Source organism: Pelobates fuscus, chromosome 9 (genome assembly GCF_036172605.1).
Source record: "Pelobates fuscus isolate aPelFus1 chromosome 9, aPelFus1.pri, whole genome shotgun sequence".
NCBI classification, from domain to species: Eukaryota; Metazoa; Chordata; class Amphibia; order Anura; family Pelobatidae; genus Pelobates; species Pelobates fuscus.
In genome coordinates, this window is record NC_086325.1 from 88,196,992 (window position 1) to 88,223,027 (window position 26,036).

General features: G+C 40.3%; 1 protein-coding gene across 1 annotated transcript in view; it reads left to right on the forward strand.

The window, feature by feature from the left end:
• The window catches only part of LOC134572177 (putative bifunctional UDP-N-acetylglucosamine transferase and deubiquitinase ALG13), a 154,150-nt gene that overhangs the window by 48,938 nt on the left and 79,176 nt on the right, over positions 1 to 26,036 (forward strand). The window contains exons 5-10 of the mRNA XM_063430985.1: positions 161 to 233; positions 3,288 to 3,369; positions 4,681 to 4,849; positions 8,742 to 8,817; positions 10,300 to 10,408; positions 19,640 to 19,704. Coding sequence (XP_063287055.1) covers positions 161 to 233; positions 3,288 to 3,369; positions 4,681 to 4,849; positions 8,742 to 8,817; positions 10,300 to 10,408; positions 19,640 to 19,704 — 574 coding nt within the window. The remainder of the gene's footprint in view (positions 1 to 160; positions 234 to 3,287; positions 3,370 to 4,680; positions 4,850 to 8,741; positions 8,818 to 10,299; positions 10,409 to 19,639; positions 19,705 to 26,036) is intronic.

The following is a 26,036-nucleotide window of genomic DNA, read 5'->3' on the forward strand; positions in this document are numbered from 1 at the left end:
AGTTCAAGGTTGCCTAAATGCCAAAAGATGGGAAATTAGTTTTCTTCGGAATGTTTGCTTCCAAAATGTTAGATATTGTGTGTATATTTATGTATGCATAACTATATATGTAATTGGTTTATTTTTTTAATTTAACTTTAGAAATTGTTTCCTCTTCTAGTCTAAACTTTATTCTCTATAAAAGTCCTGGAAAGCCACCTACATATGCAACAGATAACAATTGTGATGGAAAAGTAAGTCTTATGTAATTGTTTCTAACTGATGTGTTTTCTTGACTCTGTAAAGACCACTTTTTGTACTCAAGGACCAGAGCAAATGAGGAGTTCTGTTTTTTTATTTTTTTTTGTTTTGTTCAACTATAGTTAGATAGGGATTTAAATGTGTGATGAAATATATTTATTAACAGTACATTTAAAAAAAAAAAAAAAGCACCAACTTCATGCTTGTCGTTTTTACTATGTAATGTTTTGTCCAAAAAAGAACATCACTGCATACTGTGTTTATAGTATATAGGCATCTGAATACTGGACTAATATGGCTGTCATATACATAACTGTATTTTTCCAGAAGGAAAGAGGCAGTATAAGCCATGGAGGGTTCAGTTTCTTCTTCCAAATAACAGGGAAAGCAACATTTTAATACCTCCTCGTGTCCCCTGAACTCTATAAAACGGACAACACCTCAAAGCACGTCTATGTTCTGCTTGTCCTTCAATGAGGGAGGAAGAGTCCTGAGAGGCTAGGAGGTGGAAAAAAGTTGAGGTTGGAACGCACTCATAAAGTTTGTTGCATTCCCTGCACCTACTCAAAGTGAGGCTGCTGAAACTTTACTTGATCTTTGCTCTGCATCCATTCAGTCAATACAACAGTACCTGCCCTTGGTATCGGGTCAAAATAAGATTAGCAGATTATTGAAAATAGAAGTGTATATCAAAAACTCAGAAGATGTATTTCATCTTTTTTTAGGAAGAAAATTACTCGAAGATTAAGAGCAAGTGTTAACATTTGCAGCTTTTTCACTTCATCCTCGTGTTTTTTTTTTTTTTTGTGTGTTTTTTTTTAATAGAGCTAGGGTGGCACCTTCCAAAATATGTTTGTATATGTTTTCAAAAATTTGGAAAACCTATTCAATTTTATACAGAATATACTACATTATGTTTTGAGGTATTTTTTCTTTTTTATATAAACAACTACGCATTTATTTTGGACCGGAAGAGAGAGACTTTAGGTGTTTGAGCTGCCTTCAAGACTGGATGGTGTCAATAGATTTACAAGATTCAGATTTACACATTCCAGCGGCCAGATAAAGCAGAAGATACCTGCAGTTCTGCATAAGAATCAGAGGGCAATTAAGACAGTTTTACTTCAAAGAACTACATTTTGTCCCAAGCGTATTTACAGAGATAATAGTGATCCGTTTCAGCCCTCCAGAGAAAGAAAGGGATTCATGTCATCCCATATCTTGATGATTGGCTACTTAAAGCCAAGTTGTATAAATGTGCTACTGCAAAACCTTTCTCAAATCACAAGCTGCCGCTCTCCAATCTCAAAGTTGGATAATCATTATTTTTGTAACTTTCTACCAAAGTCCACATAAAAGGAAGAGAAATACTACAAACCGATGTCAAAAACACATTGGAATGCTACTTAAATGAAACAAATTACCTGATTTGTTTCAAAGGCAAAATTACTTAGAAAGGTACATTGGTTAGGTGGATTAAAGAAGCCATCACTGTGGCATACTTTTCAGTCTTATAGCCTCCTCCACTGATCAAGGCCTGTAGCAATGTCATGGGCATCCAAAGCTTTTGCTTCAACAGAACACATTTTCACGACTGCCACTATGAACACATTAATGAAACCTGATCATCTGGACATAAACCTGATCATCAGAGATTGATGCACATGCCCGCTCTGACCAATCACAGCACATGGAGGGATATTTAAATCCCTGAAGGTCCTTAGCTCCTTGCCCTGTTGTGGCTTTCCATATCGTTCTTGTGTATTTCTGGCTTCCTTGACCATGGATTTCCCATGACCATTCTCTCTTTCAACGTATTAATCTGGCCATTCAAAGGACCGGTTTACGTTCTGTCCTTTTACTATTGTCTATTTAGATATTACATAGTTCTGCGTGCTGGACCACACTAGCAGTCGTGACACCATAGGAAGGGGAAAAACCTTTTACTTCCCTTCTATTTAAAACCGTACAGATTTCAATTTGATAAAATGTTAATACTTAACTGATATTGCTTTGTCGTTTCTGGTGGTAACTTGAGGTGCTGCAAGTTTTCAACTGTTCAGTTTCTAAAAAAAATTTAAAGCTTTGAGTGCTCTGCCTGTCCCTTTGTAAGGTGAAAATGAAACCCTCATGACACGTACTGCTTCTAATACTAGGGAAAAAAGCCATTAACTCAAACTATTTTTTTTTTCTATTATAATATTTTCAGTGCTTAAAGGACCACTATAGGCACCTAGACCAGTTCAGCTCAAAGAAGTGGTCTGGATGCCAGGTCCCCCTAGTTTTAACCCTGCAGCTGTAAACCTAGCAGTTTCAGAGAAACGGCTATGTTTACATTGAGGGATAATCCAGCCTCTAGTGGCGGTCTACCTGACAGCCACTAGAGGCCGCTTCCACGATTCTCAGTGTGAAAATCACACTAAGATGATGCTGGACATCCATAGGAAAGCACTGAGTAATGCTTTCCTATGTGCGCTTTGAATGAGCCGCGCATGGGCATTCGGAGCTGACGGCAGAGGGAGGAGAGGCCACCGGCGCTGGATTAAAGGGACACTATAGTGTCAGGAAAACCGCTTGGATTTCCTGACACTATAGTACCCTCTGGGTGCTCCCACCCTCAGGGTCCCCCTCCCGTGGCGCTGAAGGCGTTAAAACCCCTCAGAAACTATGTTTACATCAGGCAGGGTTAACCCTAGAGGGACATGACACCCAGACCACAAGGTAAGTGGCTGAAGAGGTTTTAAACCCTTCAGCCCAGCGGGAGGTGGGCCCTGAGGGAGGGGGACCTAATAACCCTATAGTGCCAGGAAAACAAGTTTGTTTTCCTAGCACTATAGTGCCCCTTTAAGTTTCCTGGAAAAGGCCCCAGCAGTTACTTAGCCCCTGCTGGTTTCTGATTAGAACTACAATTACATTATCAGTCCTTTCCCTCTTTATGCAATACTCCATCCAAATGCCTTAAATAATTGATCTTTATGATTGTTGACCACATTTAATAAAATATTTCTACAACTGTAGCTAGTTATTTTCATTTGTTTATTTTCAAGATAATGTTGTGCTCTTCGAGCAATGGACATTATGACTCAGTATTTACAAAAACTTTTCAAGGAAATGCAGCCATATGTCAAGGTAGGTGTAAAGTTTTTTCCACTTTAACATGTTGTTCTCAATTGTCATGTATTTTATCTTTTATCCAAGTATTAAATGAGTTTATTGTTGTGGTTGCTGCTTAGAGTACCCTATTCCATTAACTTTTTTTTAATACCAAACACTTTACGAACAGTTTCAGATAAACCCTGGGCTCTTCTTGGGCCATCATAATGTAGGGTTAACAGTATTCACACAATCAATCTCTGGCTGAGTGTTGTGCAAATCCAAGAAGCTATTTGGTTTATATTTTTATTTATTACTGGCATTTATAAAGCACCAACATATTCCGCAGTGCTGTGGTTCCAAACAGCTGGGGGAGCATGCTATATAGATGGAAGAAACCAAGGTTGGTGGGTAGAGATGAGGAAAACTAAATGGCTTTGTTGCAAGATTAGACCTAAAGAGTAGAGATACCATTATTTAAATAAATTTATATCTAGAAGTGGCAAACTGGGTACAGAATCTGTCTATACCTCAAAGCTGCAGTCTTCAAATAAATGGCCTTTTACACCATTACTAAATTGTTTGCTATTAAGCCAATGCACAGCACTAGGGCACTTCAGATAAAGTAACCACTAAGAATCAAATTAACTCTGCTTGATTACAGCTATCCAACTCTGATTTCACAATGGGTTTTGCAATCTTTTCTTATTTACTTGAATTGTGAATTCACTAGTTAAAATAGAAGCTAAAAGTGAGTTGGTTCTCTTCTCCCTTTTTAAGATCAAGTATTAATAAATAAAATCAACACACTGTTTTTAGCTGTAAAAATACTGGCTGTTTATAGACTAGGATTATCTGATGTGCCCACTCAGCCCTTTCTTATTCTGTCATTGATAGTAATGGGTATGCTCTGTATGCTAAGAGCATGGAAGTTTGTGCTTTGAATCTTTATAGAGCCATACAGAAATATTGGCAGGGACACAGTGATTCTATTCTCAAATATGAACATCTGTATGGCAACTGACCTGAATATTATTTTATGGGTGGGAGATTGTCGGTATAAAAGGTGTATTTAAAAGAAAGTATTTTAGTAAGAATTGGGTTCTTCCTGATGTGGTGTGTGTGTGCTAATGCTTCCAAGCCTGATCATTTGTCAGAAAACAGAGAACACTGTAAAGATTTGTGGATCAACAAATACCAGCTTTACATTGTTCAAGTGGCAACAGAAGCTCCTGCATCTATAAAAAAAAAAAAAAAGCAAAAGTGGATCAAAATGCACCAAGAAGCAACTGTTGTATAATGGTTCTATTTTTTTTTTTTTAATTTGCTTTATTCTGTTTTGCATAGCTGTTCTGTACGAATGTCTGTACAGAGATGTCTTTGGCGTGGACGAGAGAGAATTGATTTCTGCTGTTGAACTTTTCCGAAGTGGCACTAAGAAGAATCGCAATAGTGCATCCACAGGCAGTGAAGATGCTAGCTTTGACTGTGTCCCAGAGCAATCAAGTGATCGGAGGTAATTAAGATTGCCACCTGGCCAGTATCTAACCAGCACAGTTGGTATTAGAGGCTCTGTGGCTGGTGCTAGCAATGCAAATACAACTTGGCTCCAGGGGAGCTCTCCAGCTGGAAGAGGGATTTAGATCTGACTAGCCAAGAGCTCTATTTTCTTCATGCAGCAATAAAAATCAGAAGAGGGAATGTCATCCTCTGTTTACCAAGTATCCCAGATTCACACTTTACAGGTGCAAAGTCATAAAGGCTCATTCAAGTAACACCCTTAAGAGTGAAATTGCCACCTGCATTCCGCCATAATTACAATGTCTTTAAGGAGGGTGTGGGGAAGGGAAGCTGTTTAAAATACATTATTACAGTGAGTTCATTCATAGTGCATGGGCCAGTTATTAACATTTGGTAGTCTAAAACTCTTGTGAACCCCTGCCAGTGTGAGAATAAGTTAATGTAGGTTATCTGTGTATGTTATCAATACACACATGTGTGTGTAAAGTGGAGATGTGTGTATGTGTATGTATGTATGTATATATATATATATATATATATATATATATATATATATATATATATATATATATATAAAAATATACACACAAAAAGGTCTGGAAATATTTGGACACTGACACAATTTTCAGAATTTTGGCTCTGTACACCACCATAATGAATTTGAAATGAAACTGATTAAAGAGCAAACTTTCAGCTTTAATTTAAGGGAGTTGAACCAATATATTGTATGAAACATTTAGGAATTGCAACCATTTTCATATGCAGTCCCCTTATTTTAGGGACTCAAATGTAATTGGACAAATTAACACAATCATGTATAAAATGTAAATTTTTAATACTTTGTCGTATACTTTGCTTGAAGTCTTGAACACGTGGACATCCTTCTTTGTGATGCTTTACCACGCCTTTATTGCAGCGGTCTTCTGTTGTTTTGGGTCTTTCAGCCTTAAGTTTTGGCTTCAGCAAGTGATGTGCATGCTCAATTGGATGAGATCAGGTGAAGAATGACTCTGCCATTGCAGAATATTTCACTTCTTTGCCAAAAAAGTGTCCTGGGCCACTTTCAATTAGGGTCATTGTCTACCTGTAAAGTGAAGTTCCATCCAGTCAACTTGGCTGAATCTGAGGATACAATATATCCCTTTACACTTCAGAATTCACCCGGCTGCTTCTATCTATTGTCACATCATTAATAAACATCAGTGATCCAGTGCCATTGGAAACCATGCATGCCCATGCTATCAAACTGCCTCCATCGTGTTTTACAGATGTGGTATGCTTTGGATCATGAGCCGTTCCAAGCTTTCTCCATACTTCATTAATGCTATGCCTACCTCCTGGATAGTTTTCTTCACTTGGCCGGGCGTTGTGAAGGGTTTTTTCATAACCATCGAAAGGATCCTATAATCATCCACCACTTTGATTTACGTGAACATCCAGGCATTTTATGTGTTGCATAGCTCATCAGTGTGTTTTTTTTCTCAGAATGTACCAAACTGTTGTTTTGGCCACTCCTAATGTTCCTGTGATCTCTCTCAATTATTTTTTTTTTGCAGCCTAAGTATGGTCTATTTTACTTGCAGTGAGCGCTCCTTTGATAGCATGTTGTGGCTACACAGCAACAGCTTCCAAATGCAAATGCCACACCTCGAAGCAAATCCAGACTTTTCACCTGCTTAATTGATGAAGAAATAACAAAGGAGTAGCCCACATCTGTCCGTTAAACAGCTTTTAATGTCAATTGTCCAATTACTTTTTGTCTCTTGAATAAGAGGGAACTATGTATTAGCTGTAATTCCTAAGCCCTTCCTCCAATTTGGCTGTCAATCCCCTCAAATTAAAGAAACACTATGGTCACCAGAACAACTACAGCTTATATTTGGACTGCTCAGTATAATCATTCCCTTCAGGCTTTTTGCAGTAAACACTGTCTTTTCAGAGAAAATGCAGTGTTTACATTACAGCCTAGGAATACCTCCACTGGCCACTCCTCATATGACTACTAGAGGTGCTGCAGTGAGCAGCACTGCCATTCAGTGTCTTCACCCTCTGCATGGAAACACTGAACCTTCCTCTTCAAGATTAATTTATTCAATGCATTTCTATGAGATGCTGATTGGCCAGGGCTGTTTGGTTGTGCTGGCCCCTTCTCCCTACCCCCATGGCACCCCTCCATCCCCCTGGTATCAGTCCCGGAATTTATCTGAGAGGGCAGAAAGGAACCATGGTGCCCAAATATCCATATGTGTCTGTGCAAAAAAACACTTCCTCCAGGACTCCTTCTTGGTGAACTGCAACGACACTGGGGCAGAGTCCAGTACAGGGGTAATACGTGCTGTGCAGTATTTCAAATGCGGATAGTCAGGGAGTGTTTATACCTGGAGGAGGGGGACGTGTGATGCAGCAGGTATTGGGCCCGTAAAAAGGGTAGAGGGATGTTCGTTAATTTGTCTGATGGAGACTGTCTATCCAGAATGGCTCTATGTTCGAGCAATTCCACCATATATGAAAAGTTCCAACCTCCGATTCACACCTCTAGCATTTTCCGTCTAGGTTGGGGTACACTCTTTTCAGGTAATCAGGTGTTAGATACCACTATGTAAGGACTTCATAGGCTGTTTCTCGGCTCTTATTAGCAATTGCGCAATGGTGAACCAGATGGGATATTTTGTGCCATTGGTTCTCTGTGAATGTTTCCCCCTATGACCTGTTAACACTTTAATTTAAAGGGGGGCAGGGATATCTTCTGTTGCCGGAGCATGGAATAGAGGCAGGATATACTATGTGGCATGGGTCATGTTCCTGACATAGCAATTCAAAGGGTGTGAGGTCCCTATGTATGGCATGTTGTTGTGGTATAGAGATAACAAAGTCCTTCATTTGTGCATATCTGAACAAAGTCATGAAGTTGATAGTCTACCCATCTGTCATTGTTTGAAGGGGCAAGGTTCTGCCATTATGTCATTAATTCCAGGCATGGCCTGCAGAAGACAACCACGGAAGCAGCCCTGTCTTGGGCTCAAAGTCAGGGTTTTGTGCAAGTTGTGTGTGTGTGTGTGTGTGTGTGTAGACGGAAAGGAGGACAGGCCCATTTTCTTTGCTTGTGAGTGCTGTTATGGTGGCAGTTATAATTAGTTGTTTCAACTACAGCAATCTACTTGTGTGGGGGTTGAGCCATAAGAAAGCAGCAAGTGGCCTGGCCAATTGGTGTGATTCAATGGATTTCCAGGGTTTGGTCGCCTCTCTTCCAGCACACTTTAGATTTTCTATATTTAGGGGGTAGCCAAGTGGGCTTTATGGTGGTTTTAACACTATAGGGTGTTTGTGTTCCTGACCCTGTAGTGTTCCGTTAAAGCACAGACACGGCATTTTAAGCCCATATTCAATATTTAACTGTAAATTGAACTTGGATTGGTAAACGGCCAATATAACAACTTTTGTCAGTGTCCAAATATTTGCAGACCTTACTGTATGTGTATGTAGTGGAGCTGCTATGAGAGAGATCACATGGTGCTGTCGGTTGTTGAAGCCTTATTCCCACCAGTGGATGTGTGTGTGTGTGAGAGTGAGCCTGAGGTAATGAAAACTGCTATTAATCTGTTCTGTCTTAAACACAAAAACTGTAAGTGACAAATACCTCTTCCCATCTAAATTCCCCAAACTGCAGTGCAATCCCTCTAATTATAGTTTTTAGTGAATTGGGCAACGCCCTTTTTGTATTTAATTTTTCTTTTATGTTGCTTCCTGATGTCATATCCTGTAATGCAGCACACATATTATGCCAATTAGCATGACCGGTAATCTCCACCCCCTCCCCCCTAAAAAGGTGGCAATTGTTCCTGTAAAGTGCCAAGGTACTTTAACTTTTAATTTTTCCCTCTTTTTAGGACAGATGAAAGGGAAAGGAAAGACTGTGAAAATGCATTGGACGATAAAACTAAGCAGGGTTTTGATGAAACAAAGGTTTGATTTATTTGTACAGGTTCCATGTCTGGGACTAGAATATTAGATTAATTAGGAACAAACGAATGAGTTTATTTTTTTTTTTAGTAAAGTGTTAGTCTATTCTAGGGATTAATCACAAATGCCCTGAAATTGCCAAAGTAAAAGGGCCAAAGATTGCTTGACCTAGTGCTCAACTTTGTTTCCAAACGCTGTTCCAAGTGGACTACTTGGTAACATTGGACTCGGCTTAGAGCTTTGTTTAATAAAATATGTTCATGCTTCTAAGCTGTATGTAGTACTTTTTCTGAGATGGCAAGGGAACCTTAATTTTCCACATGAGCGTTAGTGATTGTGTAAAGTGTAATTTACATTGCTCTAATTCTCATACAGTTCAGTCTTGTATTTATGTACCTTGGTAATTAGCCTTATAGTTCAATTAAAGTTAATCTGTCATGGAAAAAACTAGGTGGCATTGCCACGTTTTTGTTATGGTATATCTCAACTAGTATGTCATTCAAAAAATATGGTATGCACAGGTGAATCTATTACTTTGGGTCAGTGGTACATATATTCTTGGCACCCTTTAGTACCAGTTGAAGGGACACTCCAGACTTTGTGAAACCCTGTAGTTTTTTTTTTGTGTGTGCAAAACATGCAGATTTCAATAGAAACTGATATTTTTGTAAATTAAGCTGGTTACACCCCCTTGACTTTAAGTGGAGCTAAACTAGAGGCATCAACTACTCAAAGCACCTGTCTTGCAAATACTTCTCATTGAGCTGTGAAGTCTCATTGGACAGCAACAGGAAGTCTGGCCATGGTTAGAAGGGGAAGGTTTGCAAAGACAGCAAACAAGAGATCTGCATGTTTTGCAAGCTGTTTCAGATACATCCCCAGGGGAAAAAAAGCATAATTCAATGTATACATGTATACATGTATACATGTTTTCTTTTGGATATATCCACTAAACGGTGATTTTTATGTATTTTGTATTTGGGTAGTGGAGTGTCTCTTTAAGTATAATTTGTATGGAACAATGTACCTAGGCATTGTTGATCTACTTACTTGTTTGTCACTCTACATATTTTCATTTACATTTGTGCATATATTTTTTATTTCTACCGATGCACACTCTGACACACTACTTTGACAATACAAACAATGTTCAGCATGTGGTATGATCCCTCTCACTTCATGAACAGTCTGCCACTGATGTTAAATATCCTGGAGGCCTTGTCCCTGTGCATTGAGTGACTGCTGTCACTAGTAGTTCCACTGACCATCACTTTGAGCCCTGCACATCTCTGCTAGTGCGATCTATCAGGAAGTTTTTTTGTAGACCAGTTTAGTCTTGTACATGCATGTATTGGTTTGTAAATACTGTTCACTTTTAAGCTCTACTTTGTCAGTATGTTGCAACTTTTTTTCTTGTACTAGCCTCCATGGCTAATTTTTTAGGATGTTAAGTATAATTAAATATATTATCTTTCTATTTTGTAGTCTTCAGAGAACCCAAACAAAATGCCTTTTCCTTACAAAGTATTGAAAGCGCTGGACCCAGAAATATATAGGAATGTGGAATTTGATGTTTGGCTGGATAGTAGAAAAGGTAGGTTAATTTTGAGATCAAGACAAACCTTTGTCTAAATATAACAAATACTACCATAAATTGGGTAAAGTAAAACTTGTACTATGACCTAAACATAATTTTCCAAATGTAAAGTGGATGTACTAACCAGTGGGCAGTAGTCCATTCTCCAGGACAAGAGGGGTAGCTTAAAACAAAACTAAAACTTTATAAACCCTATAACCAAAAAAAGCAAATGGCAATTTAATTTTGACAAAACATTTTTTTTCCTTAAGGTAGATTTCTGTAAACATCTGAAGGAGGCCCTGTCGGACTCAAACATTTTAATCAAAAATTTAAAGTCAAACCAGCAAATATCAACTTAAAATCTTAACGATAAATGAGTAGAGCGCTTGATAATATTTCTATGCAATAATTGCTTACCGCTTATTAAACTAAAGGGACACTATAGTCACCCAGACCACTTCAGCTCAATGAAGTGGTCTGGGTGCCAGGTCCCTCAGGTTTTAACCTTTCACATGTAAACATAGCATTTTAAGAGAAACTGCTATGTTTACATAGCAGGGTTAATCCAACCACTAGTGGCTGGCTTCCTTACAGCCGCCAGAAGCGCTTCTGCGACGCTGGATGCGGAATTTGCTTTCAGCGTGCAGAACGTCCATAGAAAAGCACTGAGAATGCGCATTCCGCTCCACTCGGGAGCTGACGTTGACGGGGGAGGAGAGGTCACCAGCGCCGATGGAGCCCGGTTCTGGATTAAGGTAAGCTTCTGAAGGGGTTTTAACCCCTTCAGCGCCACGGGAAGGGGAGCCTGAGGGTGAGGGTCCCCAAGGATGACACAGTGTCAGGAAAACGGGTTTGTTTTCCTGACACCATAGTGATGCTTTAAGTGTAGAAAGTCTGATGTACTTGAATACATAAATAGTGGAATAAGAAAAAAATATTAGTGCAGATTTTACTGATATACAGATGAAGTACAAAAGTAAATAGGAACGAAAACTCACAATCTTCAGAGCCTGAGAATTAAGGCTCTGTTGAAGCGCAGTGGTGTGGAAGCAGACAAAACAGAAGGAGCTTATAGAGTAATATATTTAAACACCAAATTTTGAAAGTTAAAGGTGTCAAAACCATTTAATGTGAATCTTACATTCCTTCAGACACCGAAAATATATATTGAAAAAATAAAAAATCAGTTTTGTTCAATTCCAAAAGTGGGTGTAGCCATAGTTGTCTTCTGTCCTAACCAGCCAGTCGAAAGTCTGCTATGGATTACAGGGCACATAGTTTGCTAAAGACCTTTTCTAACCAAAACCATGGTGCCAAGATCTTTAGAAACAACTCAAACTACTGATATAATCGGAACTCCTCTTCTTTTGTGTACAGCACTGTGGAATTTTGTAATTTTATAAATAATAATGAGCTTGATGTGAGCGGACGCACAAGATAAAAGTTCCCGCCAAGCAGATATAATAGAGCCAAAAACAACATAAATGCTAAAGAAAATGAGGAATAAAAAAAGTTACATTACACGGCTGCCAAAAAATCTGGAGATCTGGACAGATCTTTTAAAGAAAAGGTAAGAATTTTGACGGCGGACGCTGAAGACTGTCAGGACCTGCCATCTTTACCTTGTGACACTCCACAGGGCATCTAGACAGGATCGGAAAGATAATCTATTTGTAAAGAAACAAACGTACGGGACATTTTAAAAAGCCTACCCTTGGGAGGATCTGTCTATGCTCACCAGATTGGAGTTGACTTTCCAGGACCAGCTCTCTTCCTTAAAGGGACACTCCAGGCAGCCCTTTTTACTCACCTCGTTCCAGCGCCGGGAGCCTCGTGAAGCCACCCCCCCCCCCACTATTTCGTCAAAATTATGAAATAGGCGGGTGCGAGCAGGGAGCAATCAGACGCTTCCATTCGGAAGAGTCATTGCTCCCTTGTGCGCATGCGCGGCTTTGCTGCACATGAGCACATACTTCATAGGACGGCATTTATGCAGTGTGCGCGGCCGCAAGCTGAGCCGACTGACAGCTCGCGGTCTTTGCCCGCCCCCTCTCCTCTGCTGACAGGCAGGAGAGAGAAGGCGCACACAGTGCCTTCTCTCTCCTGCACACGTCAGACGTATTTTAATACGTCTGACGTGAACATGGCCTTTTTAGGGCCATACATGATAGTAAGTCCCTTTTGTGGCCATCTGAGTGACGGCCACTGGAGGTATTCCTATCAATCAATGTGAACACTGTATTTTCAGAGAAAATACAGTGTTTACATTAGATTGCCTGCAGGGAGCTATAGCTCTCACCTGAACAACTACATTAAGCGGTAGCTGTTCAGGTGACTATAGTGTCCCTTTAACGATGGAAGTCTGCCAAATAGGCCACAGGGTCTATGACCTGGAAGAAGAAAGGGAAGTGACTCAATCACAAATTCAAACAGTTCATCCTTACAATCAGCAACCAACTCTCGACTGGCACATATGGCGAGACACATAGAAAATATAGGTCATCGAAACAATCTAAGGGTGAGGGGTGTACCTGAAAATTCTGAACAGAGAGACTTGCATAAAATACTTCAACACCTCTTTAATTAGATTTTACAAAAACCTCTAGATACAGAAATATTACTTGACAAAGCTCATAGTCAATAAACCGAGAGGTCTGTCATCCAACTACCCAAGAGACATTGTCTGTATAATCCATTATTTTACGTTAAAAGAAGAAATACTACGGAATGCATAATCAGCCACATGCTTGCTGAAAGATAACCGTATTTCCATATACCAAGACCTGCCATGGACCACCCTCCATGGAAGGAGGGCTCTAAAGCCCATCACAACTGCACTCACAGACCGGGACATTCGATATAGATGGGGGGGATACCCATTCTAAATCATAGTAGGACACAAGGGACAATCATACAACATATCATTCTCAGGAGACATACCAGCCTTTCTCCAAGCCCTGGGACTATCCAGATTGGTACGACCTACAAACTACAGCACTGCCCCAAAATAGGTGCTGGTTACCGGCTACAAAAAGAAGGGAACAGCCGGGAGGGAGAGTGGATTCAAACTCACCCAAGCAACGACTGGCTACGCCACTGACATGAAATGGCAGATAAGATTTTATGTTTACAAGTCAGGTTACACTAGACAGAAAAGCAGATAATGTGTACCCCGATTACAATTTCAGAGAAAGGATACGAATACTTCTGCTTAATATTAATTGTATAATTTAATGTGTAAATAGTTAGCCAAGGGAAAGTCCACGATTACCTTACTTTCATTTAATAGATCCTCATCAGCCCGCAAGTTAAGACCAGAGTTCTCATGGATCATAAAAGCTAAGGAGAAATAGAACTCACTGCTTAGACAGGCCTAAGGCCTTACATTGGGAACCGGAAACTCAAACCGGCTCATATTATTTACCCATATATCACCGATCCTATGTGGTTACTGTAAAATAATCCCTTTCAGTTTCTGAGACTCCAATGTTATTGTACAACCGCTGAAGCGCCACTCACACTGTAAATACTTAAAACAAAATATGAAATATCCTAACTTGGGTTGCTCATGCAAGACTGTCTTCCATTCAGGTGATACACCCAACCAAATAAGGGGGAGCCAGGTACCCCATTGATTTCATGCCAAAAGGCATATCCCATGAATGGTCACAAGGCCCATAAAACATAATCAGATGATGGCATAACTACCTGTCTCCCCCTCCACCCCCCTAATACTGTTCCAGCCCTAAAGAAGAAACTTTGCAGCCACATTGATTACTACTCATTTTAGGAACCAGCTGAGCCAGGCTGATCACAGATCACAAGGGAGAACTGTTGTTACACAGTGAAGGATACAATTAGCAAAGTTAACAAGTGTATAACCACTATGAAAGAGAACAAGGCTCATTAAGAGACAGTCGGCTCTCAATATATATTCACACATACATCTGCAGACGGGAGTCTGTGCTCCGCAACACAATAAATCACTTCAAAACCAGTTAACGGAGCATTTTTCAAGAGGCGGTGGTGATCCTGGTGGGAAAACATGTGCCATTTATATGTGACGAGGGAGGTTCTTAATCTTGAAAGGATCACTAGGCACCAGGAAAGTAACGCTGGCAAATATTTACCCAACAAGAACCTGCGGTGCGGTGTTCAGCCATATTGTATAAAAAATAAAAGCTGAAGTGGAGGGAGAACCAATAGGAGGGGATTTTAAGGTCTCGTTAGATGCACATAAAGATAGCACCTCCAGCAGCCAAACATACTTAACAACAACAAGAAAACAAATGCACCAGATTATGCATACAAATCAGCTTATTGACTGATAGAGAATTCTATATCTGGGGGTACATGGTTACACCCACTACTCCAACTCGACTAAAACTTACACAAGAATAGATATGTTCAAAGTTCCCCATAATACCCTAAGCTTAGTCACATTCTCCATCATAGGAAACGCAACTTCGTCAGACATGTGCCTATTTAACTTACATTAACCATTCTGAATATACCTAAATCCTACAACCAATGGAAACTAAACCCCCATATCCTACAAGACAAAAAAAGTAACTAGATTCTTTAATGAACCTTTCACACAAATGGAACTAGAGACAGCCATCAAGTCAAACCCCCCCCCCCCCCCAACAAAAGCCCGGGACCCGACGGCTACACACTGGTGTATTATAAAACCTTCCAAAAGGAACTAATCCCACACTTCTTGAGAGCTATTAACTTGTTGGTGGAGGAAAGGCACACACGCAAATCTAATCTAGAGGCCAACAATACAGTCCTCCCTAAACAGGGAAAGAACCTAGTTATGTAGCAGTTAACGTCCCATATCCCTAATCAATGCAAATCTAAAACTTTTCACTATACCATTACTGGGGGGCTAGTCCACCCTATTTAGGCGGGATTTGTGACGTCCAGGGAGGCAAAGGATAGTACCACTAAAATTGTAGATTTAGCTCTCTGGGCGCACTGCCAGCCATCATGCTGTCAATAGACACAGAAAAAGCCTTTGACAGGGTGGATTGGTCCTTCATGGCATCCACGATGGAATGTCTGGGTCTTGGACCGGGATATAATTGGATGAAGTGGTTGAACGCGACTTACTCACAGCCAGCTGCAAGGATAAAAGTAAACGGTCAGCTGTCACAACCCCTTGGCATTAACAATCGCACTCGCCAGGGATGCCCTCTTTCCCCATTATTATTTATTTTAACAGTCAACCCATTTTTATAAACAATATAAAAAAAATCCAGACATTAGGGAAATATCAGTAGGCTCAAGAGAATTGAGTATCTGCCTTCGCAGACAACCTCATCTTTACCCTCTCTGTATCCAATAAATCTCTTCCTACATTAATAACTGAACTGACAGCTTATAGCTCGCTCTCCAATTTTAAAGTAAACATCGATAAAAGTAAAATTCTCAATTTGACAATAGAAGACCGAGAGATGCAAACTCTTAAAAATAACTTTTCTTTTCCATGGGCAAAAAAATCCACTGAAATATCGGGGAATACACATACCAAGAAGTCTAGGTCTCTTTTTAAGCAAATTTCCCTCCCTTATGTAGGTCTTGGTTGATATTCCTAAATGGAATAAACCTTATTTCAGCTGATTGGGAAGAATTAATATAATTACAATGTATGCTCTGCCCCACATCCTGTATTTGCTAAACACTATACCAATTACAATTCCACAAACCTTGTTTAAAACACTCCAAGATACGTACACAAAATTTATATGGGTGGGGAAAAACCCTGTTTAGTTTACCACACAGTAATCAAACCCAAATATTCTATATTACCGTTCCGCTACTCACCTAAACAAAATCATAGACTGGTCCAGAGGGGATAACAATAAACTCTGGCTACACATAGAACAGGAACACACACAATTGACACTTCAACGCATACCCTGGGTCCATGACAAGACAATGTACAAATTGTACAAATGTACACTTGTCTCCACAACTCTTAAAATATGACAGAAACTAGTGCCAATGCAAAACATGTCCCAGGATCTTTCACCGCAACTTCCATTAATTTATAACCCGCTCTTCTCAGTGGGTACTCAAGGCATGGCAATAGGGCCTACATCTGAGTGCCACAAAACTAAACCGATAAGAGTGCTTGATATCCACTGGTCTGAAACCTCTTGCACAACTGTACACAAACAGTCAACAGACCTTCCTCCAACAATTCCAGTATCACCAACTTACTAATTTTGTAAAGACACTTCATATTCCAAAATTAGGCATAAGACGAGACCAGTTTTGAGACACTATGCACACAGAACAAAATAAAAACCTATAAACTCTAAGTGTTACCACTTGGTCCGGTTGGATAGACAATGCGCCCTACCAAAATACACCAAAATCTGGGACAAAGACTTCCAGGAACCTCTGTCAGAGCAGAAATGGCCACAAATATTTCAAAGAACCTTCCACTCCCACTAAAACATCCTGCTACAAGGTGCAAACTTAAAACTGCTCACTAGATGGTATATTACACCATATAAATTACACAAAATTAACAACTCTATATCTCCGGTATGTTGGAGATTCTGTAAGGATCAGGGCACGCTTCAACTTCATATATGGTGGGATTGTCCTGTAGTAAAACCTTACTGGGGAGAGGTAAGACATCAAAACAATCACAGGACACACACTGACTATGGACATACTGACCATGCTCTTACATGGTGCTGATAACAATATGCCACACTCAAACTATAACTAGAAGAACTCCCTACTGTATTTTATGCTCACAACCGCGAAGATAGAACTAGCGGCCAAATGGAATTCAAATTTCCAACTATCCATAACATAACTTGCATAACCAGAATAGAAATGCTAAGAGTGATGGAGGAGATGAGATGAGATGGTCAACAAATAATAAAAAAAAAAAACAGGTCTACGTCAAGATATGGGACCCGTGGGAAAAGGTGAGGAAAGGAAGGGGCTATTCTCTTAAAACAACAAATTTTATTTTTCACACAACAGTCGGGCATACCCTTGCAATCAGCACAAAGAGTTTGCCAGAAATATCACATATTATTTCTGGTTCTCTCACTGTAATCTCTGAACCTGCTTTATACAGTTAATAGGGGCAATAAGCGACATACCAGAAAGTGCTTTAGTTGGTTCTAGTTACTACTTTTAGTTATATTAGCTGGATCTACTTTACCCAAGAGTGATGGACAGTATATCTACAAGGATCCAACTTGACATTTACACATGAACAGGGACATAGAAGTAGAAATAAAGGCTAATTTAAGCTGTCAAACATAAATGTCCAGAACAATGTAAGCATTGCTTATACTTTGCACTGAATGCAATTGCTCTGAATGTCAGAACAATGTAACACATTTTGATACCATAATGTAAAGCACAATGTAAAGTACTTTGATGTGATCCTTTACAAAAAATCAATTTATTAAAAAAAAAATAACGAAATAAGTCTAAATTTCTCAATGATATCTTCTGTGTGGCAAACAATTTCTGGTACAAGCCTTCTTTTTGAACGTAATCCTTAAATCTCAAGAAGGCAAACTAATGTAATGGAGTTTGACATATCCTTTCTGATTCTTCAGTACTTTATATAAAGAAACGATGTAATGGCAACAATCAATTTAAACTGCCTATCGGGTTGTATCAATTTCACAGGTCTTCAGGAAGTTTCTGCAGTTTACCATTCATACGTACAACGGTTTGAGAAACTTCCATGTCCAGGTCCTCCAGTTCAGCCTTTCCCTAGTATGAAGTTTTCTCAAATACTAGTAGTGATAGCAGTGGCTGCTATTTTGAATGGGAACATTGATTAAAGTGTCAGTCTTCGATCCAAACAACCTTGAATTTATTTTTTTCTACAGCTTCACAGCTGTGTCATTAAGTGGCAAACAATTTCTCGTTCCAGGAAATTTTTTTTTTTTCTTCATGGCAGCTAAATAGTTAATTCTTGTAAAAAAAGGTTTTCGAAACAGGAAAGCAAAAGGAACTTAAGAATGAAGTATGGAAGCTACAAAGGCTTCCTTCATGCTATCAGAACATCTGTGAGCATATTGGCAACCTAGTGTTATCTACTCTAGCTGTTCTCTGGGCAAAGTCACACAGCAATAGGACAGCTATTGCATGGATTTAAAATTAATACTATTTACAGAGACAAGATTCTCCTTAGGAAAACAAATTACTTTATTTCACCCACCAACCTCAAAACCCAAGTCCTTGCTGGATTCTCATCTTATAGTTGTCGAATTCTGCAGCCACTAACCCTCACCCACAGAAAAAGGGACCTTGCACCTCCCTGAAATTTAATACTCTAAAGAATTTTCTTAAGCCACAGGTGGTTTTCTTCATTACAATTAAAGCTGTTCCTAGTTACTTAGTCTCTGTTCATATCTCCTCAAGCTGGTTTTCATGATGAAGACATATGTCTGATTAGAAAAAAGCAGTTTCTATGTTTGTCCTATTCCAGTGTAACACTTTAAATTACTTATCTGGATGTTGAGATTATTTTGCAGATAGTGTTTACTCACTGAAAAACAGATTTTGCCTACTTCCAGGGACATGGGAAGGGTTTTGTTTTCCCAAAGTCACAAGATGGGTTAAATAAACTCTATTTGGCTTCTGAAACTTCAGTGAAGGCTTATTGTTTGTTACTCTAAATGTGTCTGTACTTCATGGGTGGTCAGTGCTGAAGCATCACAACGTATTTGTAAAGTTGTTACTTTGCCATCACTTCACTCCTTCCGTAGACTACAATTTTAATAATATGGCTTCAGACTATGTATTTGGATGCTGCAGAAAAGCCTTGACTGTTCTCTACCAGTGCTCCAGTCTGGCTTGTTACATCCCACTGGTCTGTACTGCCACTTCATGTTGGGGCAAATGTATAATTTTACACACAGTAAAATTCTTTCTATATAGTAAGTGGTTCTGCATGGTTTGTATTGGTCCTTATATGGTTTTACTTTGTGGGCCTGTGGTGGTATTGCCCTCTAGAAGTTAAATAGCTAATCCAAGGATGGATTTGTTTTATTTATTTTTATTAATCCAAGACTTACTTGCAAAGCTCTAGAGCATCTACCCACTGGTCAGTACTACCAGTAACACTGTAAGACATTTAAATAAATAAATGTATAGCCTTCTCTTTTTTTTTTTTCCCCCACTCCGCTCTAGTGAAATATATTGCTGATTAATTTGTTAATAAATCTAAGTCAATTTTTCAATTTCGTGTAGAACTCCAAAAAACTGACTGTATGGTGTTTGCTGGAAGGCACTATTGTCTTGGTGACAAATGTCAGGTAGGTAAGAATTTCCCTTGAACTGTTAAATGTACATATTTCTAAGTCTGCTTACATGTGATTATTTAGAGATTTGTTTAAAAGATTTAGAAAAAAAACTAAGTAAAATGTGTGTGTATGTATATAGAATTTATTGAACAAAATTATAAATGCAACACTTTTGTTTTGCCCCCATTTTTCATGAGAGATCATTTCATTTTTCAAAGATCTAAGTACAGATCAATACAGTTAAACTGCACATTTTAGAGTGGCCTTATTGTGGCCAGCCTAAGGCACACCTGTGCAATAATCATGCTGTATAACCTGCATCTTGATAGGCCACACCTGTGATGTGGACTTCGGCAAAGAAGAAGATTTAGACAGATTTGTGAACAATAGTTGAGAGAAATAAGCCTTTTGTGTACATAGAAAAGGTCTTAGATCTTCGAGTTCAGCTCATGAAAAATGGGGGCAAAAACAAGTGTTGCGTTTATAATTTTGTGCAGTGTATTTATACCATTAAATGGACACTGTTCCACCCAAAACTACTAGCTGCAGTCTCTATTTATATTAACAAAAGTCAGCAATTACATTGCTTTTGAAGAACAGCCTCTAAAGGTGCTTCTGTTTATGGTCATGCAATTTTTTTTTGCCAGACAGATGTTCCACATCTTCACACTCTACGTGAAGATGAAGAATGTTCCCTGTAGAGAAACATTATCCCAGTGAAATGATCCTGATTGGCACAGCGTGTCAATTGCTGTGCATACACTGTAGTCTCCCAATGCTTCCCTGTGGTGAAGTAATGGCTTGGCTTAGATCACCACTGATCTCAGCCAGGGGCAGAGAGACTGGCACCGATTTGTTTTTAAGTTACATTTCATTTTACTAAGGTGGCTGATTTTCTAAATAGCTAGGAAATTGTTCCAATTTTAGAAATACAGGTTTGCATTTCTAACTTTAAAATACTCTTTTTAAATGGCCTAGTAATTCCTGGCTAATTTTTCTCCACAGTAAACCGGTAAAGTATTACAGGTTTGACAGCCTGGAAACATTGGTAGTTTGTAAAACAATTATGTATATGTAAACTGCACGTTAAATCCTGAGGTGTGAAAACCCTGTGTGCCACAATTCCTTATTCTGAGGAGGTCTGTAAATCATAGAGATACCATACCAAGATGTACATCAGAATTGTTTCCCATTATTTAAATTCTGATGCAATTAAAGAACTCTGTGGCTTTTTGTGTCTTGTCATGTTAAAGCAGCTCTATCACCATGTAAGATTTTTGTCTTTGCATAATTTGAATACCTCCAAAGGTCACATCACTACGAGGGTGGGGAGGGGAGGGGGGGGGTTAGGGTTAGGGAAAGGAGAGATTTACTTACCTGAACATGTCCTTACTTGCATTCTGGATCTGTCACATCCTTGTTAGTGCTGTACTTGTGCTTATGTACAGTGCTGATGTTGGCTCTGGTCAATTGAAGCACAAGGAGCCAGTGTCAGTGCTGGACTTTCGTGCAAGCACAAGAGTACAGCACTGAGGTCGATAAAGGATCCCACTGGATCCCCCATGGACAGTTGTTTTTTTCCTTTCAGATTAGAGGCAGTGCTTATACCACAGGGATATCCAATCTGGAGGGAAAAAACAGGCAGGCAAATCTCCAAACATTTTAATCCCTCCCCTAATTACCTCCTTTCCCATAAGTAGCAGCTCCTCCTGATCATCCCCAGTTCTTTGCCTGCCTTCGGCAGGGGAGGTTAGACAGGAAGGTTCTCCAGGAAGTAGGTGAGAAGGGCTGAGGCTCTGGAGGCTCTGCTTCCTTGATGTCCGGTAAGTAGCGTTCAACACGCCGGCCGGCGTGGTCACTCAAAATTTATGTTGCCGTCTTTTGCCGTGCCAGGTGCCGGTATGACGAAGGACGCAGGCGTGCGTCGGCTGGGAGGTCCTGCGGTGGAACGCACACACAGGTTGCGTTGCGTTCCACCAGGGAGTCGCAGAGCGCTATGCACATGCGCAATGCGAACCTGGATTCAGGCGCCAAATTCGAACTGGACGTTTCCGTTTGGTTACAGGACTTATATGAGCATGTACCAGCAGCAACCTCTGTTTGCCAGGAGCTCTCAGATCGGTTGTGAAGTGTGTTTCTCACCTGCCCTCCAACACACTCTCAGGCCATTTAAGGTAAGACTGTTAAGTTTTCATTTTAAATGGTTCTTAGCCTGAATCCGTAAGGAGAAAATTTTGATTATTTTCCCCTTTCTTGTTTTCTTGTTTTCCAGTATGTCTAATCCGGAAAGTATGGATAAAGTTGCTGAGAAGGGGAAATGTGCATCTAAAACCAAGCATTTAATATGTTCTGTGTGTGGCCAACCTATGCCTGATGGTTGTAAAAAGAAACTTTGCTCAGTGTGTTCAAAAGAAGCTTCAGAGGAAGCAAAGAGAACAGAAATGTCCACTTTTCTCAGCTGGTTGCAGCAAAGTATGCAGCAAACATTTGTGGATATGCAGTCAGCTGCATTACAGTCAGTCCAGGCTTCTGTTGCCCAGGATTCTCAGATGGTAAAGCATGCTAAGAAAAGACTGAGATCTTGGGAAACATCTGATACTAGTTCGGGAACTAGTGGTTCTGAGTATGAAGATAATTCAGGCAGTGATTCCTCAGATGAGGAATTTGCTTTCCCAGATGAAGCCATTGGGAAATTGATTAAAGAAGTGCAGTGCTTCTTTGATTTTGGGGTAACGGGGAAAAAGTCCAAAGTGTTTCCTTTTCACCCACAGACTAAGGAATTGATTTTGAAAGAATGGAAGTTCCCTAGTCACAAGCCGTTTATGTCTAAGCATTTTATAACTCTTTTTTCCATAGAATCAGAGCAAGACTGCAAGCTGGATACGGTCCCTGTAGTGGACGTCCCTATTGCTCAAATAGGTAAAAAGACTACTTTACCAATTGGAGATTCAAGCGGGCTCAAGGATGTCATGGATAAACGCATGGACTCCTCTTTAAAGAAGTTGTTCATCTCTTCTGCAGCCCAAGCTAAAGCCTTGATTACGGGGTCATCCGTTGCCAAGGCCCAAAAACTTTGGTTGGAAGAACTAGAAAAGGTATATACGGGAGAAGCTAAGGAAGACCCGTTAAAGCTATTAAAAAATATCAAGATGGCGTCTGATTTTTTAGTGGATGTTTCTACAGAAAGCCTGAAATTGTCGGCCAAGAATATTGGTATCTCAACAGTCGCCAGGAGAGCGCTTTGGCTTAGAAATTGGTCTGCAGATGCGGCATCTAAAAATTCTCTGTGTGAACTACCTTTTGAACCAGGAAGACTTTTCGGTTCTAAGCTGGATGAGCTGTTGAAACAGATGAAGGAAGGAAGGAAAGCTTTACCAGTATCATATAGGAAGCAGTCTAGAAGCCGTCACGCAGAGACACGTCCTTCATTCAGAAATTCCTTTCGTAGAAACTATTTCAGGGGTCAACAGCAAAGAGCCTTTGATTATAGGAAGAAGGAAAGGTTTACTGCCAAGAGAAGTAAAAAATTATGACGCCAGGCCGGTGGGTGGAAGGTTGAGTCACTTCCTAGAGCACTGGAAAGAGACAACATCAGATCGCTGGGTCCTTACAGTGATAGAGCACGGATACGCTCTAGAATTATCACAAGCCCCTATAAACATGTTTCTATGTTCCAGGGTTCAGTCTCTAGATATGGAACTCTCTCTGATGCGAGAAGTGTCAACTCTGTTACTAAAAAGAGTGGTGGAAGAAGTTCCTATGAAGGAAAGACATCAAGGCACCTATTCAAGACTTTTCTTGGTGCCAAAACCAGATGGTTCGTTCAGACCTATTCTAGATCTGAAAGCCGTAAACAAGCGGATTATCAAAAAGAAATTCCTCATGGAATCAGTAAAATCAGCGGCTCTGCTTATTCACCCAAAGAGTTGGTTTGCGTCCCTGGATTTGAAAGATGCCTATCTTCATGTACCCATAGCGGAATCCAGCAAAAGTTTTCTACGGTTTGCGGTGTGCTGCCAATCGGTAACCAAACATTACCAATTCAGAGCACTGCCTTTCGGCCTATCATCAGCGCCCAGAGTTTTCACAAAGCTTCTAGTAGTCGTTTCAGCCTTTCTAAGAGGTTTGGGCATCGCTGTCATTCCATATTTGGACGACTGGCTGTTGATTGCAGAGTCCCAGGTTCAACTACAGTTAGATCTGGGGACAGCCATCAAATCGCTGGAAAAGCATGGCTGGCTAATAAATTTCAACAAATCGGAACTAGTGCCAGTTCAAAGGATCCAGTTCTTGGGTCTAATTTTGGATTCTATCGCAATGAAGTTATTTCTGCCAGAAGAAAAGAAACTAAAGATCAAGCGGTTAATCCGGAATCTCAGAGTAAAAAGAGTGTTTTCAATCAGAGAAGCCATGTGCTTGCTGGGTCTGTTTACAGCCTCAATTCCGGCCGTCGGTTGGGCAAAAGCCAGAATGAGACCTCTACAAAGAAACATTCTGCTAGTCTGGAATCGACAGGAACTCGGCCTAGATGGGCTGATGAGGTTCAACAATCTAACTTTAAAAAGTCTGCAGTGGTGGACATCTTCTAGTTTCCTCCACGAGGGTCTGTCATTCCGGATGAAGTCCTTCACTATCATAACAACAGACGCCTCTGCGCTGGGCTGGGGGGCCCATCTGGGAGACATAAAGAAGCAGGGGTCCTGGCAAGTGAAGGATATGAGAAGTTCCTCGAACTTCAGGGAATTAAAGGCCGTATGGATGGCACTCTTGGCGTTTCAGTTTCTCATCAAAAAGCAACATATTCAAATTCGTTCAGACAATCGTACGACAGTGGCATATTTGAACAAACAGGGAGGTACGAGATCAACAAGATTAGAAAGCCTGTGTTCAATGATCATGCTGTGGGCAGAAGTGCACCTTATGTCCATCTCTGCAGTTCACATTTTAGGAAAGTTCAATGTGGTGGCGGATGCCCTGAGCAGGCATCATTTGAAACAAGCAGATTGGTCCCTGTCATGCAGAACTTTCAATTTCATCACAGACCGCTTCGGTGTTCCAGAGATAGACCTGATGGCATCCAGAATGAACAGGAAGACAAGACGGTTTGCGTCCCTAAATCCAGCGGACAGGCCGGATTTCATAGATGCCCTGTCAGTTCCATGGAAGTTCAACCTGGCTTATATCTTTCCGCCAGTAGTGCTTATTCCCAGAATACTTCAAAAAGTAAGGCTGGAAAATGTAAGAATTATCCTAATCCTTCCATGGTGGCCGAGGAGAAGTTGGTTCTCGGTTCTCCTGAACTTTCCGGGGGCCACCTTTTGGAAGTTGCCGCTTTCAGGAGAAATTCTAGAGGACGCCATGGTGCCTCTTCCGACCCTTCGGAAATTCCAGTTGACTGCTTGGTTTCTGAATTCCAGATTTTAGAGAGCAAAGGTCTGGATCCTGAAGTGATTAAGATCCTGTTGGCAACTAACAAGGAATCGACGTCTAAGATCTACACTAGAATTTGGAAGATATTTTGTCAGTGGTGTTGTAGGTTTAAAGTCAACCCGGTTTCCGCGTCCATTCAGAAGATCCTAAGCTTCCTTCAGATGGGATTTGCAAAAGGCCTTAAACCTGCATCGTTGAAATTACAAGTTTCTGCTATCAGTTTCTTCTCCCTCAGATGCCTGGCCTCAAATGTTCTGATTTCTAGGTTCTTCAGAGCTCTGACTCGTTTGGTGCCCTATGTTAGGGAAACCTGTCCTCCCTGGGATCTAAACTTAGTCCTTTCCGCGCTTTGTGAGCCGCCCTTTGAACCATTGGAGGAAGCTTCCCTAAAGCTCATTTCATTGAAAACTGTTTTTTTGGTGGCTATTACATCTGCTAAAAGAGTATGTGAGATCCAAGCTCTTCGGGCAGATTTTCCCTTTTTAGTTTTTCATCAGGACAAGGTGGTTCTAAAGCTCGATCCTTCGTTCAGCCCGAAAGTTTTTTCTGTTTCAAATGTTAACCAGGAAGTGGTCTTACCAACTTTTTGTCAGAATCCATCTAATGCCTTGGAAAGCAAATTTCACTGCCTAGATGTAAAGAGATGTCTTTTGCAATATCTAAAAGCAACAGAATCCTTCAGGAAGGATTGCAGTCTTTTTGTATTATTCAAGGGCCCAAGAAAAGGCATGATGGTTTCGAAAAGTTCTCTGGCTAGATGGCTGAAGGATTGTATTCAGTTGGCGTATTCCAAGAATGGCATGGATCATGCAGGCCCGTTAAAGGCCCATTCTACTAGATCTGTTTCGACGTCCTGGGCTCTGCGAGCAGCTGCTTCTCCTTCTCAGATTTGTTCAGCGGCTACGTGGTCCTCG